Here is a 19437-nt window from a genome sequence, read left to right as displayed (position 1 = left end):
GGCGCGCCGTGGCTGCACTTCCTCCCCTTCCAAAATTCATCGTGCACGAAGCGCTTCCCTCAAATTCCTTGCGCTCACTAGTGCCCGAGGTCCCTAGCTTGTCACTGCTGTCGATCATGGTGGAAATCGTCCATCAGAGAGCTCGCACGAAGCATCGCCGTCACCGCTAGCTACCATGGGCGCCGCACTGAGCTCGGCCATAGTTTCATCTCCTTCCTTGCTTCCTCTGTTTGATTCTTGATGTTTTGGTTCAGCACTGATGTCACGGCTTTGTCCGTGAAGCAGTTTCACCGGCGGGTCTTCGTAGCAGCAGGAACGCCGCTGTCGTCGCGGTGCACCGGCGCCACCATTGCTGCGCACGAGGCCAGCGCAGCTCCAGCCCTTTCCACCTTGAACCGTTCCGCGACTAGGACTATGGTAAGCCCCCATTGCTCATCGCATGTCGTCTTGGTTCTAGTACGTATCCTTGCGCCGGAACGAGCTCGTTGCCCTGATGAACGGCCGCCGCCATCGGTCTGCACACGGACGGGCGTGTGCGACCTTGCCCTGTTACTCGACGCCGTCCGCGCCCAAGTGGCCACCATGGCTGGGCCGCCGGTCGGGTGCGCTCGTGGGCCGTCAGTCCCCGCCTAGGCCGTCTGCCGGTTTCCGCTGGGCCACCTGCGCTGGGTCGGCTTGGCGCTGTGCGTGCGCTGGGCCGGCCTACCGAGGACTGCAACGCCTGGGCTGCTCTTGCGTTGCTGGGCCGTGCGTGCTGTCCCGCGCCTGGGCCGGCCGGTGGCCGCGCCGCTGGGCCACACGACGCCTGGCTGGGCCGCTGCTAGCGGTTGGGCCGCGCGCTGTGCGCCTGGGCCGCCAGCGCGGTTATTCGCCACCGTCGGGCCGTTTTTGCCACTGTCGGCCTTTTCGTTTCTAGAAAACATTTAACTAATTAGTTTCGGTGGTAAAATTGTAAAGTTAATATAAAACGGTATAGGAACCCAAAAATGGTAAAACTAGTTTTGTTAGTCTCCTAAAATTATGCTCTATCTGTTAGTACATTTTGTTCACAAAGTTTGGCAATATTTTTGGGAGCTATATAAGTATTTTAAAATGCTTAATATTGTTAAAAGATGAACTTGTAGGAATTTTCGGGATAAACCGGTAATAGTGTTGACTCTAAAAATTTTGACAATGAACTACTAATATTATTATCTACTCACTGTACTTTTGTAGCTCCAGAATAATTAGTTGCTAAATAGGTAATGATGTCCTACTGGGAGTAAACATTAACGATATGATAAAATAAAGAAACCACTTGGGTTTGTATAGTTTAAATACTATTTGGGAAGTAACGCCTTATCCGACAACGTGTACATGTAACCTTAGTACGGTCATCGTTAGAACTAGCCCATTAACTCGAGAGGCGTACGTCGTATTTTACGAGTCGCGATTGCAGTTGATTAATTACATCTTTGCATTGCATCGCATGCATATCATATAGGTACGATGATGGATCAACGGATCAATCGAAGGGTGATTGGGAATCCAAAGATGGTGTAATGGTATTCTTGCCGGGAGATGATGCAATGGGCTTCTATCCAGTTGATGATGGATGATCTGAAGATGCAGACACTAACTTTTTAATATATCTTACCCAGGCAAGCCCCGGTGCATAACCCCTACTTTCTGCAGTTTAAATTATAATTGTGCATTAAGTTTTAAGGTGTTGAATGAAACCCACTTGCATATATATCTTTATCCTATGAGTCTTACTAGTATGACAGGATCGTGTAGATTGCTATGCTACAAGACTCCGGTAGAAATCGAGTGATTGCCTGTCACTCGCGAGATATAGGAAATATGTTACTATATGATTATCACTTGGAATATACAAATGGTGGAAAGGAAAATGGTGGCCGAGCAGGGATGTGGTTTGGGTATTGGTGGGTGTAAGAAGTTGTGTCGCCGCGGAGGCGGGTCATAGCTTGGTTACACCGTTTTTCCCTATCTGGTCGGTTAAGGACCGATCGCTGCAGATGACTCTAGGCAGGTCACAGACTTATTATCCCGAGCACATACTTATGTATGGTCGCTTGGAAGACTTGTTGCTCTCTTGTCGTGGATCCGGCTCTTTCCGGACCGACTGCCAGGGTTTCTTTTGGTGGAGGAGGTCCTTGCACCGCGCTGAGTCCGGGACTCAGGGGCGGGGGCGTGGATTCCCAGTTGGGACGGGGACCTGGACACCTAGGACAGGTGAGTGATGGGTTGGTCCTGCTTATGCTGGGATACAAGCGGGGCGTGTGTTTTCGGGGTACCCAGCTGGGGGCATTGATTCGCGAATCGCCGGACTATCCGGTATGGCTTGTCTACGGTTTAGCATCGTAGTAAGAACTGAAAGATGAAAGATGGAAGATGGACAAAGGAAATCTGATTGCTCACCACATGCTTGAAAGTAGCACAGGTGCTTATATAGAATGGTTAGTTAATGAACCAATACGGCTATTAATAAAAATCGAATATAAGGACGCACGCTTAGTAATGCTTCCTGCAAATGCAATAAACCCACAAGCCAAATAGCCTTGCATATCCTTGGAGTCTTTTCTTTTCTCCTGGCGGGTAAGTCTTGCTGAGTACAATTGAGTACTCAGGGTTTTATTCCCCCTGTTGCAAGTGATAGGTGGATGCTAGAGCTGATCCTTGTGTGTGGATACCTCCTGGTGGGCTCAGCGAGGATTTCTTTACGCTGCGATCGTAGTTTTTATTTACAACTCTCACCGAATGTTTTTATAAATGAAAGTTTATAATCTGTTGTCATAGTTGCTATATATCAATACTTCAACATGTCATGAATAGATATTTATTTCCGCTGTAATTCTGATAACATGTTTATATTCCGCTGTTACATTAAATTATTCATAACTCTGATAAAATAATTTCATTCCGCTGTTATAACAATAAATGTTATACTCTGATGTACATGTAAAGTGATGAAGAACTGGTTAAGAATGATGTAAGCTTTATTCTCTCATTTGTGATCCTGGTGGCAAAAATATGGATTTTTGGGTTCTCCCCTGGGGTGTGCCCGACGGAATCGAGTAATTTAGTGTTCTCCCTCGAGTGCTTAGTGTCTAATGGAAGACAAGCACTCCTATGAGGCATTAGATTAGGCGGTTCTGCCACACCGGTCATGTTGACCGGACGCACCGGTCATTTCACCCCGAACTCCAGTGTTTACAGTGTGTTCGGACGCTGGCCAGCGTCCGTTCGAGATTTTCCCTCTCTGGAACCTTACTGGAGTCGACCGGACGCTGGCCCTCAGCGTCCGGTCACTTGACCTCTCAGCGTCCGGTCGCACCAGACAAAAATACCTCGGTCAAATGAATTGACCGGACCCTGAGCCAGCATCCGGTCACACCGGAGCCAGCGTCCGATCAGTATTTGACCCTCCATTCACTTCCAACTCTCGATCATACGTGAATTAAGTTTGCTCCATTGGATCTAAAGGCTATTTTGGAGCTACCTAGTGCTAGATTTAGCAAGTGTGCCCCACACCTAACTTACTAGACTCACCTAGGTCAAGCTACCCGTCTATACCCCCCTTAATAGTACAGCCAAAGGAAAAACAAAGTCCTAAACTACTCTAAGTGTCTCTTCAACTCCAAACGACACTTAGAACTAGTCCATCCTTAACCTTGTCGTCCATCATTTGAAAACCGAAACGATTTTCATCGTAGGGGCATGACCACCATGATTGCCCAATCAATCTCCATTACCGCGACCTAACTTAATTGCCTCTGCAAAACACACATTAGTCACAGTAATCACGTATTGTCATTAATCACGGAAACTCAACTAGGGGCCTAGATGCTTTCACCCGACCGCCTCCACCGCCCCAAACCGCCTGGGCGTCGTCCCCACTACCTGGCCAACCTCCCTCGAACCACCTTCTATGCTCGCCGGACTTGGAGAAGAGGAGGGGGAGAGGCCGTGAGCTCACGCTGAACTTACCCTATGCCGGCGAGGTTCCTCGCCGAAACCCTGGCTGCGGGTGCGGTCGAGGCCAGGAAATCGCGTGTCTCAAAAGGTAAAACAACCAAGTGTTGTTTAGCAATTCTAAAAATTTAATATATTTCACATATTACCTCCTAAAAAGTAATAGATAATTTTATCCATCGGATCTTATTAAATGAATGGCCCATAGTTATTTGGAGGTACCACAACAAAGCTCCTCATACATAGTATCTTCATAAACTTCACGACAGTTATGCAAATGCTCCACGCTTCAAAGATTGGTATGATCACAACCTCAACCTATAGTGTGCTTTCTCAGAAACCATGCAGAAGGAAAGAAGAAATGGCAGAGCCAAATTCCAATATAACTTTAGACTGGAATGAACATAGTCATCCATAGGAGATTTTTTTTTGGTGACATTGAACTTGCTTTTGAAATCAGCAACTGCTACCGGGGGAAAAATGTCTGATTGAATTGCAGAATTGCAACCAAGCAAAAATGTTTTAGTTTGTATCCACTCATGGTTTAGTATTTATATTTATATATATGGAGGAAGAAGCGATAGTAGTTTGAGGAGTTATAGAATACTCATTTGCCAACTGAAATCGATGGAAAGAGTAGCATCAAGTGTGATACACCAGTGCAAATTAATGTGGCAAAAATGTTCAAAAACAATTGATCTGGCAAAAAGATGCAACGCCCACCGTGGGGCTACCGCTGAGCTAGACGGGCTATGCTGATTGCCGTATGGAAAGGTTTCATATAAAAGCATAACTCACACAACAACAAGAAGCAGATCAATGTAAGAGCCCAGACCACCAAAATATTTGCAAACCAGATCTCTAACCCATCATGCTTCTCCTCTGCGTAACTCACTAGTATCTTCTGGGCGAAGATCTGAAGAAGCAAACACGCAGCCTCTTTCGGCAGTGATTTTGCTCAAATGGCTTTGGGGGATCTGAATCATCCATCAGGCTCTTAAGACTAACTCTCAGATCCGATACCGTCTCCTACTTCGATGTTGCTTATCATGCTTTTTTTGTGTAATACCTAGCGTAGGCTAATTCAGCAGCGTGTGAAGCTGAGTGTACCTAGACAATGGCGGATCTAGAAAAATAAGCTACGAGAGACTTATCATCTTTCGTCTTTCGTCTCTTCTTCTAAGCTTGAATAGGTATAGATTTGTATAGGGATGAAAACGGTCCAGAACGGTCGGGAAAATGTCTTAATCATTTCCGCTCCTGTATTTTTTGGCCGGAAACAGGAGCGGGAACGGGAATGTCGGACGGGAAACGAATCCAGTATTACGGGATATCGGGAACGGAATATTTCGAACGGGAACGTGTCGATTACGATCGGGAAGCGGTACGTAACACAAGACGGGAACATCGATATATGTAACCACTTGAAACAGTGAGCTCGATGCAACAATAGCAACCATGTATAATCCATATGCAAACAATAGCAAACCGTGCGCGTCTCCGGGGCATAGAAATAAAAATTTGCACGGATGACAGATGATCAATGCAAATTAGGCAATTAGCAATTAATAAAATTAGAAATCGTATCATATAGTTTATACTTACTTTGCGGCTGCTTGCACCTTGCACAGTTGCGCTTGCGCCTGCAGATTTGCTTGCTCACAGAGTCGCAGCGAATCAGTGGTCGCTCGGACTCGGCTGCTTGGTGCTCGCTATTGGCGGCCGCCGGTCGGACGCTGGCACGATGGCGCAACACAGACTGCAACTCTACCTCTGATGTCCGCCTATCCGCAGTCCGCTCCGCTTCTGAATGACTGAATCGTTGATCAGGATCGCTCGTGGGGAACTGGAAGCGACGCCGACGCGAGTAGCGAGGCGTGAGGCGCCGCCGCCGATGTTAATTTCCTCGCTGCGACTCCTGCGAGTCGTCTGCGGCCTTAAAAACGGGAATTTCCCGCGGGAGTTTTCCTGACCAAATATGGGATCCGCTAATTCGGTCGGAAAATCACTCTAACCGATTTCAATCCCGGATTCGCCGAATTTTCCCGGATTTCTTCCCGGATCCGTTTTTTCCCGAGAAAATGATATCCGGTCGGGAATTTCGGTGTTCGGTGTCGGTCGGTACGGGAATTTCCCGTTCCCGCTTTCATCCCTAGATTTCCATGTCCGAGCAACGGTAACGCCGTAGCGGGCGCTCGAGCCCTATGATCTGACATTGCATTGAGCGTAATTTTCGAGTAAAGGGAAAGGGACTTGATTGTCATTTGTGTACATGTTGGAAAATTTAGACGAATGAACACAAGAGAGACAGAAAGCGTGGCCATATGCCGACGTGCCGTGGCGAACGGGCGACATCCAGCGTGATCGGCTGGGGCTGGCTGGCCAGCCCCCTCACATGAACACTATTCACATGAACCAGCCAGCAGTACTTCTCTCTCACATAAACGAACCAGCAACGATACGAACCAGCCAACCGAACAAGGATATCATCATCGGAACTCGGAACACGGAACGTCATGCCTGCCTGCCCAGCGCTCCTCCAAGCCTCCATGGCTCCAAGCCAGCTGCTGCCGACACCGTTTGCCCTGGCGACGAACGAATGCAAAATGATTGAGTGGCCCACGTACGTGGCTGCCCCGAGCCCGACACGTGGCGGACGACCACCTCACCACTAGTGAATCAGCAACAGATGCGTGCATGTCAATCGTCGTATCGATGCCGGCATGCCGCATGAGCCATCGGCCATCATATCGCAGGTCGCAGCTGATCCATCTCGTCTGATGAATACACACATCTTCGTTTTGATTATTTATTATTTAGATATATAATTAAAGCTACATATACTTAGAAAAACAAAAAATACTTACAGTTTTAGGATGGAGTAATTAAGTATTATTTACTTCCTCTGGTTATTGTTTTACAACAGGTTCCAATCAAATCTGAAAGACTACTACAAACATCTACTATATTTAAATTTAAATCTTGTAGTATTAAGTCATGCCAGATATATAAGTAACTTTATTTATATTTGCACACATCATGAATTTGAAGAACCTTTTAGAAAAATATAAATACCCTCTCCGTCTTAGAAAGAGTACACCGCTACCTCTAAGCTAAATCAAACTATCTTTATTTGAACCAATTTTTTTAAAAATACTAATATTAATGATATAGAAACAAATGGTATCAATTTTATCATCTAATATAGTTTTATAGTATATCTATTTAGAATCTATAATTGTTGATACTATTTCTTAGAAATTTGGTTAAGCTTAGATTACTTTATTTGAGAAAGAAAGAAATTACTTTATTTGAGAATGTGTACTCTTTTTAGGGGAGTGTTCTTGAAGACATTAGTGATGCATGGGTAAACGTGTAAAATGAAACATAACATGACAAATATTTTTTACCCGGGGAATTAAAGTGAGTCTCGCTGAGTATCTTGAGTCTTTCTAAAATTCACCTTTTAAATTAGTATTTAGATAGTCATTGAAATATAATCTTTTTTATATCTTTTCATTGGCTAACCGCTTGTCTATATCTAATACACACTCTAGAAAGTTAATCTCACTTTGTTCTTTAACTAGCATGAAATTTGAAACATAGCATGGTAGCATTTGAAGATTTATAATTAAAAAAACCATTAGAGAGTATTTTTCTCAAAGAATCGACGAGGAAGGATATAGAAGCTTCTCTTATATTTGTACGGATATTGTGGTAATTACGGCGTACTCGAGAGGGTCTTGAGTAAAATGAAAACGACGGGTACCTTCTCTGCTACCACTTTCGACGTGGCCCAAAGATTCACCGCGTCAAGGGTCAAGCCATGGCCGTCGGCGCCGCCCCATCACCGCGCCGACGCCCGGGATGCGGGCGGAATATATTCTGGGCCCCACGTGGAACCATCCGGAGGCAGACACGGATACACTTCCGCCTCGATCCATTGCAGCTGCAGTCGTCTGCTCTTTCCTGTAACCGTAGCGGAATGCCGTCAATTTCTGGGCGACGCTCCTTCCAGTTCTCTTCTCCATGATTTCATTCTGTGAGTTGAGGGTGCTCCTTTCCATGCCGTCAATTTCTGGGCTCCATTTCGGTTGCTTGTTGCGGAGATCAAATGTGTTGATACAGCGCAGATTCATTCATCTCCTTAATTTCGCTTATTATCCGGAAACCCGCTGCTGTGGAGTGCTTGTCCAGGCTCCAAGCCCCTCTTTTCCTTGTTACTTTCCTCATAGACCTGATATATAAGAGTACTACTACTTCTCTCATAGACACGTAGTAGCTGTAGATTTTGTTGCTTCATCGTTATGTGCTTTATATATATATATATATATATATATATACCATGTATCTCGGCTTGATATGATTTTCAAGTACTATGACTGTGCTGCTAGATCTATTGCCGCTTCATACATAAGATTGCTTTGCTTTCTTAGTAATCATCACATTGCACGCCACTCACCAAACTATGCTTATGATAGGGTGTCAAGTATATGTATGACTATTTCTGCACAACTTGTGAACTATGAGCCTCAGGTAATGCCTAATTCAATAGGCTGCCTGTCAAGGTGAATGCGAGCTTAGTCTATTCTTGATCAAAATTGGATCACACCTACTGTATATGGTTTAAAGCAATTCTGAGCTAATGTGTTTGTTACAACTTTTAAATTTTAACCACTAATTAATGGTATAAAGCAGTACGCCTAGCATGACCTGTTGGCCTGTTGATCATGTTGGTTACACTTTGTCATATCTGTGATATTTTTCTTTATTCATGTGTTTCAATTGCAGGAGATGTTCACAGGGGTATGTAGATTTTCCAAACTCATGTGATGGATCTTGTCCCTAACGTTGTGATCAAGAGTGTTGCCATGGCTGCAAGGCTATAGTTTCTTATAGTCCATGTCCACAATTCAAGATTAAAATATTGTTTGGCCCATCCACTGTGAGAATGGTCTGGTTGCAAGACCAACTCGAAATGCACAAGCTCCACTGGTACAGGAGAGCCCCTACTCCATCAGAGTTCTGGATACCACTTGCTGCTTGGTTCACTGTTGGCCTAGTTGGTCTTTGGACATTTTTTCACTTCTTTTCATTGTGGCGGCGAAAGATCAGTTTAAGCTGGATGAAAATAATTGCCAGATCGAAGAGGAAGAATTTTGAAAGAAACCATGAGGTTCCTACTGCTGAACATGTTTGGAACACAGAATCTTTGATTCGTGCAAAAGGGATGAAGTGCTGTGTATGCTTGGAATCTATCTCACCTGCTCAGCCCCTTGGGCAGATGATGACTTCAGAAAATATGGTTCACCGTTGCAATGTTTGTGGTGCGGCTGCACACATAATATGCTCTTCGAATTCTCAGAAAGACTGCAAATGCATCTCAATGTTCGGGTCCAAACATGTGGTCCATCTATGGACTGTACTCTGGGCAGATGTAGCCAACCAATCCGAAGAAGGTCAATACTGTTGTTACTGTGAGGAGATATGCAGTGAATCTTTTCTGGGAGGTCCTCCCATATACTGCTGCATGTGGTGCCAAAGATTGGTGCATGCTGAGTGCCAGTCGGCCATGGCTACTGAAACAGGTGACATTTGTGACCTTGGTCCCTTCAGGCGCCTTATTCTGTCGCCACTTTTTGTCCAGGCCATTAGCAAACCTGGTGGCATCTTGAGTTCTATAACTCATGGAGCAAATGAGTTTGCATCCACTGTGCGGGGGCGTTTAAACCGAACTAAAAAGGAGAAACATCACAACAGACTTCCATCTGACAGTAATGATGATTCATCAAGTGATACCACATTGAACTCAAACCAGAGGGCTGGGGAATTGTCATGTGGGGCCTGACATACTCTAGGCGCCGGCGTGCCAGGGACGTGCGGCGAGCAGCCGAACGCGCAGAACGCGCGCGCACGCCAGACGCCCAGGCCGGACCAGCTATCAGTGGCTGAGAGGAAGGAGAGGATTAGTTGCTATTTCTAGTCATTAGTTACTATTTTTATTCCTAAATTGTAGGAGCGCATGGCGCTGGTTGGTTTGGGCCTCAGGCCATTTATATTGTACTCGGTGACAGCTGAAAGGGGGAGGAAAAAAAGTATTATCCCTAATCTCTTTCTCTCAATCAAACCAAGCCTGCGGTGGAGGGGAAAACCTCGCCGGAGAAGACGGATCGCGGCTACGAACTACGTAGCCGAGGCCCAGCTACCCAGGGACCCGAGGTCCTTGACAACCTGGTATCACGATCCCGGCGATCCTCGTCATCCCGTCCCACCTCCCCATCCGCCGCCACCAGCCCAACACCAGTTCCAGCCGCCGCCGTATCACCCTCATCCGCGTCCTCGTCGCCTTCTTCGGCCACCGCCATGGGTGATGCCGATCAGATCAAAGCCCTCACCGACGCCATGAAGGCGCTGCAGGCCACTGTGGAGGCCAACGCCAAGGCCATCGCTTCCCTCACGGCCGAGCGTACGTCGTCGTCGGGCTCCAAGGCGCTGACCGGCGAGCATCATAATGACCGGCCGCCGAAATTCCAGAAAATGGATTTTCCGAAGTATGATGGTACGAAGGACCCCCTCATCTTCATCAATCGGTGTGAATCGTATTTTCATCAACAGAGAATCATGGAGGAAGAGAAAACTTGGATGGCTTCCTACAACCTCGACGACGAGGCGTAGCTCTGGTATATGCAGGTGCAGACGGACGAGGGAACGCCGTCGTGGCGCCGTTTCACCGAACTGCTCAATCTTCGGTTCGGTCCACCTCTCCGCTCTGCCCCGCTCTTCGAGCTCGCGGATTGCCGGCGCACGGGCACCGTTGCGGAGTACCAAGCGCGCTTTCAGGCGCTCCTTCCCCGGGCCGGCCATCTAGAGGAGGCACAGCGGGTCCAATTGTTCACGGGGGACTTCTTCCTCCGCTCAGCCTGGATGTGCAGGTTCACAACCCTTAGTCCCTCGCGACGGCCATGAGCCTCGCTCGTCAGCTGGAGCTGAGGGAGCAGTACACGCTGACGACCGCATCGGCGGCGACTGCGCCCAAGGGAGCGGGTTGCGGCCTCCTACCCGTACCCCCGCAACGTCTGGCGCTGCCCACGCCACCAGGACCCGGCACCAAGCCAGCCGCGCCCACCGCTACTGTCGAGGGCCGGCCCGTCAAGCGCCTCACCCAGGCCGAGCAGGAGGAGCGCCGCCGCCTCGGCTTGTGCTTCAACTGTGACGAAAAGTACAGCCGCGGCCACAACAAGTTCTACAAACGCCTGTTCTTGCTAGACAGCATCATGGACGACGACGACGAGGCCGCCGGCGAGGACGAGCCGGACCAGGAGGCGCCCGTGTTCTCCCTTCACGCGGTGGCCGGCGTTCCCAGTGGCAACACGCTGCTGCTCCGCGTCACTCTGGGTGCCGCCTCCCTCATCGCGCTCGTCGACACCGGGTCCAGCCACAACTTCATTGGGGAGGCCGCGGCGTCGCGCACGGGTCTCCCCGTCCAGCCGCGCCCTCGCCTCACCGCCACGGTGGCCAACGGCGAGAAAGTCCCTTGCCCCGACGTCCTCCGTCGCGCGGCAATCTACATCGACGGCTTGGCGTTCCACGTCGACTTGTATGTGATGCCCCTGGCGGGGTATGATATGGTCCTGGGCACCCAGTGGATGGCCACCTTGGGTCGCATTGCCTGGGACTTTTCGGTAGGGACCATGGCATTCCAGCGGCTGGGTCGCACCGTATGCTGGCGCGGGCTAGAGCAGATGGCCGACCAGGGCGCGCCTGGCCCCATGGCGGCGGGCCTGGACATGCGTCCGACACCGGCTGCGGAGACCACGGCGCGCACGCCGCCCTCCAGTGCACCGGTCGAGGCGCGACCGCTGCTCGACGCCGTCCTGTCCTCTTTCGGCGACGTCTTTGAGGAGCCTCGTGGGCTGCCACCACAGCGTGGCCGCGACCACGCCATTCACCTCTTGCCGGGCAACGCACCAGTGGCCGTCCGCCCATACCGCTACCCGGTCGCCCACAAGGATGAATTGGAGCGGCAGTGCGCCGCTATGATGGAGCAAGGACTCATCCGCCGCAGCACGTCGGCGTTCTCCTCCCCAGTCCTCCTCGTTAAGAAAGCTGACGGGTCCTGGCGGTTCTGCGTCGACTACAGAGCCCTCAACGCCATCACCGTCAAGGACGCGTACCCCATCCCGGTGGTCGACGAACTGTTGGACGAACTACACGGCGCCCGATTCTTCACCAAGCTGGACCTGCGCTCAGGCTACCACCAGGTCCGCATGCACCTCGACGACATCACCAAGACGGCGTTCCGCACACATGACGGCCTCTACGAGTTCCTTGTGATGCCGTTCGGGTTGTGCAATGCCCCAGCGACGTTCCAGGCGCTCATGAACGACATTCTGCGCGTCTTCCTCCGCCGGTTCGTCCTTGTGTTTTTCGATGACATCCTCATTTACAGCTCCACATGGGCGGACCACTTGCGCCATCTTCGAGCCGTCCTCCTCGTCCTGCGACAGCACCGACTTTTCGTCAAGCGCTCTAAGTGCGCTTTCGGCGTCGACTCCATCTCCTACTTGGGGCACATCATCAGCGCGGCCGGCGTCGCCATGGATCCCGCCAAGGTGCAGGCGGTCTTGGACTGGCCGCAGCCGCGTTCAGCACGTGCAGTCCGCGGCTTCCTCGGTCTCGCGGGCTACTACCATAAATTCGTCCATGACTACGGCCTCATCGCCGCGCCCCTCACGGCGCTCACCAAGAAAGACGGGTTCAGCTGGTCTGAGGAGGCCGCCGCTGCGTTCCAAGCTCTCAAGCAGGCCGTCACCTCCGCCCCCGTACTCGCCCTCCCGGACTTCGACAAGCCGTTCATCGTCGAGTGCGACGCATCCACGTACGGGTTCGGCGCCGTGCTCCTGCGGGACAAGCACCCGCTGGCTTTCTTCAGCCGGCCTGTGGCGCCCCGCCATCGCGCCCTCGCCGCCTACGAGCGGGAGTTGATCGGCCTCGTCCTCGCCATTCGCCACTGGAGGCCGTACCTTTGGGGGCGCCGCTTTGTGGTGCGCACCGACCACTTCAGCCTCAAGTACCTGCTCGACCAACGCCTGGTGACCATTCCGCAACACCACTGGGTGGGCAAGCTCCTCGGCTTCGACTTCGCCGTCGAGTACAAGCCGGGCGTCTCCAACACGGTGGCCGACGCTCTATCCCATCGCGACACCGAGGACAGTGCGGTGTTGGCTGTCTCCGCTCCCCGCTTCGACTACATCAGCCCCTGCGTCAAGCCCAGTTCACGGACCCCGCGCTCATGGCCCTCCGCGATGCGATCCTGGCGGGCTCACGGGGAGCGCCGTGGGGACTGTGTGACGGCTTGGTCACGTTCGGCTCTAGGCTCTACATCCCGCCGTCCTCCCCGCTCCTACAGGAGGTGCTCGCTGCCGTACACGAGGACGGCCATGAGGGTGTGCAGCGCACGCTACATCGGCTTCGTCGTGACTTTCACTTTCCCAACATGCGTCGCCTGGTGCAGGACTTCATCAGTGCCTGTGACACGTGCCAGCGGTACAAGTCCGAGCACCTCCACCCTGCCGGACTCCTCTTGCCACTGCCGGTGCCCATGGCAATCTGGAGCGACCTCGGCTTGGACTTCGTGGAAGCCCTGCCCCGTGTGGGAGGGAAGTCACTGATCCTGACGGTGGTGGACCGCTTCAGCAAATATTGCCATTTCATCCCGTTAGCTCACCCCTACACTGCAGAATCCGTCGCGCAGGCGTTCTTCAAGGAGATTGTGCGTCTCCATGGTGTTCCCCAGTCCTTGGTCTCCGACCGGGATGTCGTCTTCACCTCAACATTCTGGAGGGAACTAATGAGGCTCCTGGGCACCAAGTTGCACATGCCGACTGCCTTCCACCCGCAGTCTGATGGCCAAACCGAGGCGGCTAATCGTGTCATCGTCATGTACCTTCGTTGCTTCACCGGCGATCGTCCCCGCCAATGGATCCGCTGGCTCCCGTGGGCGGAGTACGTCTACAACACCGCCTACCAGACGTCGTTGCGGGACACGCCCTTCAGGGTGGTCTACGGCCGCGACCCTCCTACTATCCGGTCTTATGAACCGGGTGAGACCCGTGTGGCGGCCGTCGCACGGAACATGGCGGACAGGGACGAGTTCTTGGCCGATGTTCGCTACCGCCTGGAGCAAGCGCAGGCCGTCCACAAGAAGTACTACGACAAGCTGCACCGTCCAGTCGCTTATGCAGTCGGCGACCTTGTGCTTCTTCGACTCCGTCATCGCGCACCAGCCTCCCTGCCTCAGGTCAGCAAGGGCAAACTGAAGCCCCGCTTCTATGGGCCGTACCGCATCGCCGAGATCATCAACCCCGTCGCGGTCCGTCTCGAGCTGCCCCCGCGAGCCAAGCTGCATGATGTGTTCCATGTGGGCCTCCTCAAGAAATTCGTCGGGCCGGTGCCGGCTGTTCCACCTGCCTTGCCTGACATCCACCATGGCGCCGTGCAACCTGAACCAGAGCTCGTCGTGCGCTCACGCCTCGCCCGCGGCGTTCACCAAGTGCTCGTCCAGTGGAAAGGAGAACCAGCGGCTTCAGCAACGTGGGAGGACATCGGCTCCTTTCGCGAGCGGTACCCGGCGTTCCAGCTCGAGGACGATCTGGCTCTCGAGGGGCGGAGAGATGTCATGTGGGGCCTGACATACTCTAGGCGCCGGCGTGCCAGGGACGTGCGGCGAGCAGCCGAACGCGCAGAACGCGCGCGCACGCCAGACGCCCAGGCCGGACCAGCTATCAGTGGCTGAGAGGAAGGAGAGGATTAGTTGCTATTTCTAGTCATTAGTTACTATTTTTATTCCTAAATTGTAGGAGCGCATGGCGCTGGTTGGTTTGGGCCTCAGGCCATTTATATTGTACTCGGTGACAGCTGAAAGGGGAGGAAAAAAAGTATTATCCCTAATCTCTTTCTCTCAATCAAACCAAGCCTGCGGTGGAGGGGAAAACCTCGCCGGAGAAGACGGATCGCGGCTACGAACTACGTAGCCGAGGCCCAGCTACCCAGGGACCCGAGGTCCTTGACAGGAATTAAAAGCAACTGGGGGCAGTGCTCAAAGGAGTCCTGAGAATGAGCATTATAGCAGTGAGAGTGATGGTAGAGAACTCATATCAGAGCCCAGAAGGCTTGGCAACAATGAGACTGGTGAAGTTAAACTTAAGTACGCATTGTCTGAATTGCCTGCTGATTCCAGACCTCTTTTAGTTTTTATCAACAAGAGAAGTGGAGCTCAGCGTGGAGATCTTCTCAAGCACAAGCTACATTTTCTTTTGAATCCGGTGCAGGTCATGATACTTCTCACACTAAACTTACTTAAAGTCAAGTCACTTCTCATCTAGTCAACTTGTCATGGTACCCATCAATTTTGTAGAATATGCCCATTGCATTACGAGTTGGGTTCATGCATTTACTTAAACTCATCCATGTGATGCTGGATCACTTCATATTATGTAAGGAAATCATCATAATCAATCTTATCTCATGTTTCTAGCGCCATCCACACTTAAAAAAAACATTTTCTCTGTGATAATCAGTAGTTAGTAGTAACCGCATGGTCACTCAAGAGGAGTGCTTAAGCCTAGATTTTTTTTGGACGTTAGGTAATTCAATTAGTATAATATAGTGCATCTACAGTGAGATACAACAGTGTAAAAATTGAACCCTTTGAAGAAGCAGCACCATTTGCCTACATCTGGTGCTGTTGGTGTTGGATCATGTGTAAGAGACTTATTTTCCATCCTACTAGAAACATAGGCACACAGTTGAACAGAAGCTGTCAATGTGCTTGAAAATTTGAAGGCTAGTGTTCTGTTTTTGGTTCCGAGTTGGGCCTCTAGGCTGTGGTCTTTCTGCGGGTAGTGGTCTTTCACTAGCTGATGTGTTTTTGGTCCAATCTGTCTTGTAAGGTCATGGAGTACGGGGCTGTGGTCTTTCTGCAGGTAGGGGGTCTTTCACTAGTTCATGTGTTTTTGGTCTGACCTGGCTTGTAAGGTCATGGAGTACGGTCGTGTAGACCCTGTCGAAGGGGGTTTGCCTGTAATCCTTTTGTGTTTTATTCTTCTAATATAATTCGGCAAAGCTTGCAACCTTTAAAAAAAGTGTTCTTTTTCATATATATTTCAGCACCCCCACCTTAGCAAATGCTTTTCAGATATTTATGATTTCTGTGTTTCTAATGTTCCATATTATTCATCTAGGTTTTTGAATTGAGTTCTTCACAAGGGCCAGAAACAAGATTATTTTTGTTCAGAAAGGTACCACATTTCAGAATACTTGTGTGTGGTGGCGATGGTACTGTTGGTTGGGTTCTTGACGTGATAGATAAGCAAAATTATGAATCACCTCCACCTATTGCAATTCTTCCAGCTGGCACTGGCAATGATCTTTCGAGAGTTTTATCATGGGGAGGTGGCCTAGGTGCTGTTGAGAAGCAAGGTGGCCTCTGCACAGTTTTACATGACATAGAGCATGCAGCAGTCACTATCCTGGATAGATGGAAGGTGACAGTAGAAGATAAGGAATCAAAGAATGTGCTTCTAGTAAAGTACATGAACAACTATCTAGGTAGGTACATAGAAACTTAATTTATCGGCACCCCTTGTTGAATAACCTTAGTTTACTATGGTGACAGGTATCGGTTGTGATGCAAAAGTCGCCCTTGACATTCATAATCTCCGTGAAGAAAGTCCTGAGAAATTCTACAGTCAGGTAATGTTTGTATCCATCATAAGCAATATACAGTAGTTGGCCCTTGATTTTAATGTTTAGCTTCTTTACAAATTTGTACTTGTGAAATAGTCCCTTTTCGCATTTATTGTTCAAGAAACAAAGGTAGTACAGCTGGATGTTACTGGAAATGTAGTGTTTATTTCGATGTTATCTGCTGTAAGTTGGGCTTGTGGATGCTTGCAGCTCAACATTGATTATGTAAATTGGTCAGTCAGGGCAAAATTGAGTCAAAATTAGTCTTCCAGCGTCCCTTCAGTGCCTATACTCATAGATACTTTTTATCTTTATTCAATTCTGGACTTTACTATTACCATCTATTCTATATGCTTTTCCATCACCATGCATGCTTTCCCTCTTTGCATAGCACCTCCATACCTTAGTTTGAGCTGTGTTTGACATAGAGTTGGATATGATGTGGTCTGCATGGTGCCATGGTGGTACACATCATGAATTCATACCTTGAGTTAGTTCTATATTAACAATGCAGAAGTGGGTAATTTAGAAGCATATATAGGAGGACTTTGGATATTTTTTTAATGACAGGTAGGTCATTTTGGTGTATATCTATGAGCTTGCTTTTGGTTATTTTTAACAACGTCAAAAGTGGGCAACTTAGATGCAAATTTAGGGAGTAGTTCAGATCATCTTTCATAATGACATAGGTGAGTAATTTAGACAAATATTTAGGGGATTTACTTTAGGTTATTTTTCATAATGGCAGATTTGGTAATTTTGATATAGATTTAGGGGTTTACTTTTAAACTATTTTTCATAATGAGCAAAGCTGACAATATTTTATAGAAAACAAAATATGTCTGATGGCTATTATTGTCACTGATGATTAGAGTTTACTGAATTGATGGCTGAATGTTTTTGTTTCACGTGAGAAGAATTCATATGGTTTAGCATGTCTTGTGATGACTAATGTGGAGGCTTTACCGAGTCTTTAATTCCTAATACTAAGATGGATCTTATGTTTCTTTCTTGGGTTTCATCAGTTCTTAAATAAGGTGCTATATGCGAGGGAAGGAGCCAAGAGCATCATTGACAGGGCGTTTGTGGACTTACCATGGCAAGTTCGGTTAGAAGTTGATGGCACTGAGATTGAGATACCAGAGGTTGTGTCAGAGTGAATTGTGATTATTACATATAGACCACCTGCCTTACTACATGGTTGTACTAAACTGACTATAGATCCTTCAGGACTCAGAAGGTGTGCTTGTTGCAAACATCCCGAGCTACATGGGAGGGGTTGACCTGTGGCAAAATGAGGGTGAGAATCCTGAAAATTTTGATCCACAGTCAATCCATGACAAGATGCTCGAAGTGGTTAGCATTACAGGAGCATGGCATCTGGGAACACTCCAGGTAAGTGATCATCATAGTTCAGAAACCTTTGAAGGACGAAGTAAATGGTGGAGACTTAAAGAAAGAATTAATAAACTGCATCTAGGTTGGACTTTCTCGGGCACGGAGGATCGCACAAATGTTTGCTCCTTTCCCTGTTGGAGTGGATGGCGAACCTTGGGTCCAGCAGCCCTGCACGCTTAAGATATCCCATCACGGACAGGTTTATAGTCTGATCTTACTCTTGCATGTGCTTGGCATCATGCAAATCACTTATAAGGTGAATTGATGATTGATTGACAGAGTGTTGTTGGTTTCCTTACTCTTGTTTTCTTTTCATTGTACTCAGGCTTTTATGTTGAGGAGGGCAATTGAAGAGCCACTTGGTCATGCTGCTGCTATGATCACCGACGTGCTCGAGCATGCCGAATCCAGCCGTGTAATCACTGCTTCGCAGAAGAAATCCCTCCTCCAAGAAATGGCTCTACGGCTGTCATGAAGCAAACGCCGATCATTCGGACGTCGCAGAAGAATAGTTTCCTGTGCTGTGCCCTTGCTTGCACTGCGGAGAGGTTCCTATTGGCAGCGATGATTATTAGGAGGATCTGTGATCCCAACAGGAGCGCTCGATCATGTTTGTCGCAGCAGATACAGCCCGGGGGACGTGTCCACGTGTACAGAGAGTTTCTGGTTATGTTCACATTTTGAAAATAGCAAGGCAATGTTGTGTACAGGTATGTGCGCTGTGTAGAGCTCGGGTATGCGCATATTGAGGTGGAGAGGCAATTGGAAAGATGATCTTAAATATACATGTTGACATATTGGATGGTGATTCTGTACTAAAATTGATGGCAGATAACTACTGATTACTATGACACTAACAAAAACAAAGCGTTCTAATTTCTTTGACATATTAGTTGAATGCTTTAAGCTGAAAAATGATTTAGGAAGCATAACCTCGCATTGACCATTATATCTTGTATTCTTGTTGCTTATCAGAAAATCCAAGTTTTAGTTTCTGCCTCAAATTTTGAAATGCACTCCTATTTTTGGTTTCTCAACTTGGATCATATCAGGGCCTGTAAGTATATCAATCTGAAATGAGAATAATTGCCTTTCACCATCTTATTGTACCTGTACTCTACAATGCGTCAGAAAAAAGAAGAGGAAATGGATGATTACTGCTCTCAGGTATTTACTATTTGAGGCGTAGCGACCTTCTCGTTCTCCATATCAGTAGTCTTAATCTGAAAGTAAGACTGGCGTGCTGTGTCAATTATGTTCCCCCAGGCAAAGGACTTAGGTATACATAATTATTACAGCAAAAAAAACTTCCGAGTA

General features: G+C 48.8%; 1 protein-coding gene across 1 annotated transcript; it reads left to right on the top strand.

Moving 5' to 3' along the window:
• Positions 1-8926: 8926 nt before the first annotated feature.
• LOC136539526 (diacylglycerol kinase 1-like) lies at positions 8927-18599 on the top strand. The gene is made up of 8 exons (XM_066531487.1): positions 8927-9812; positions 15058-15305; positions 16218-16584; positions 16652-16728; positions 17748-17867; positions 17953-18117; positions 18203-18319; positions 18446-18599. The coding sequence occupies exons 1-8, from the start codon at positions 8927-8929 to the stop codon at positions 18593-18595; spliced, it is 2130 nt and encodes a 709-aa protein (XP_066387584.1). The 3' UTR covers positions 18596-18599.
• The last annotated feature ends 838 nt before the right edge of the window (positions 18600-19437 follow it).

Source organism: Miscanthus floridulus, chromosome 2 (genome assembly GCF_019320115.1).
Source record: "Miscanthus floridulus cultivar M001 chromosome 2, ASM1932011v1, whole genome shotgun sequence".
Taxonomy (NCBI): Eukaryota; Viridiplantae; Streptophyta; class Magnoliopsida; order Poales; family Poaceae; genus Miscanthus; species Miscanthus floridulus.
The sequence above is the reverse complement of the archived record's forward strand: the minus strand, read 5'-3'. Positions and strand labels throughout refer to the sequence as shown.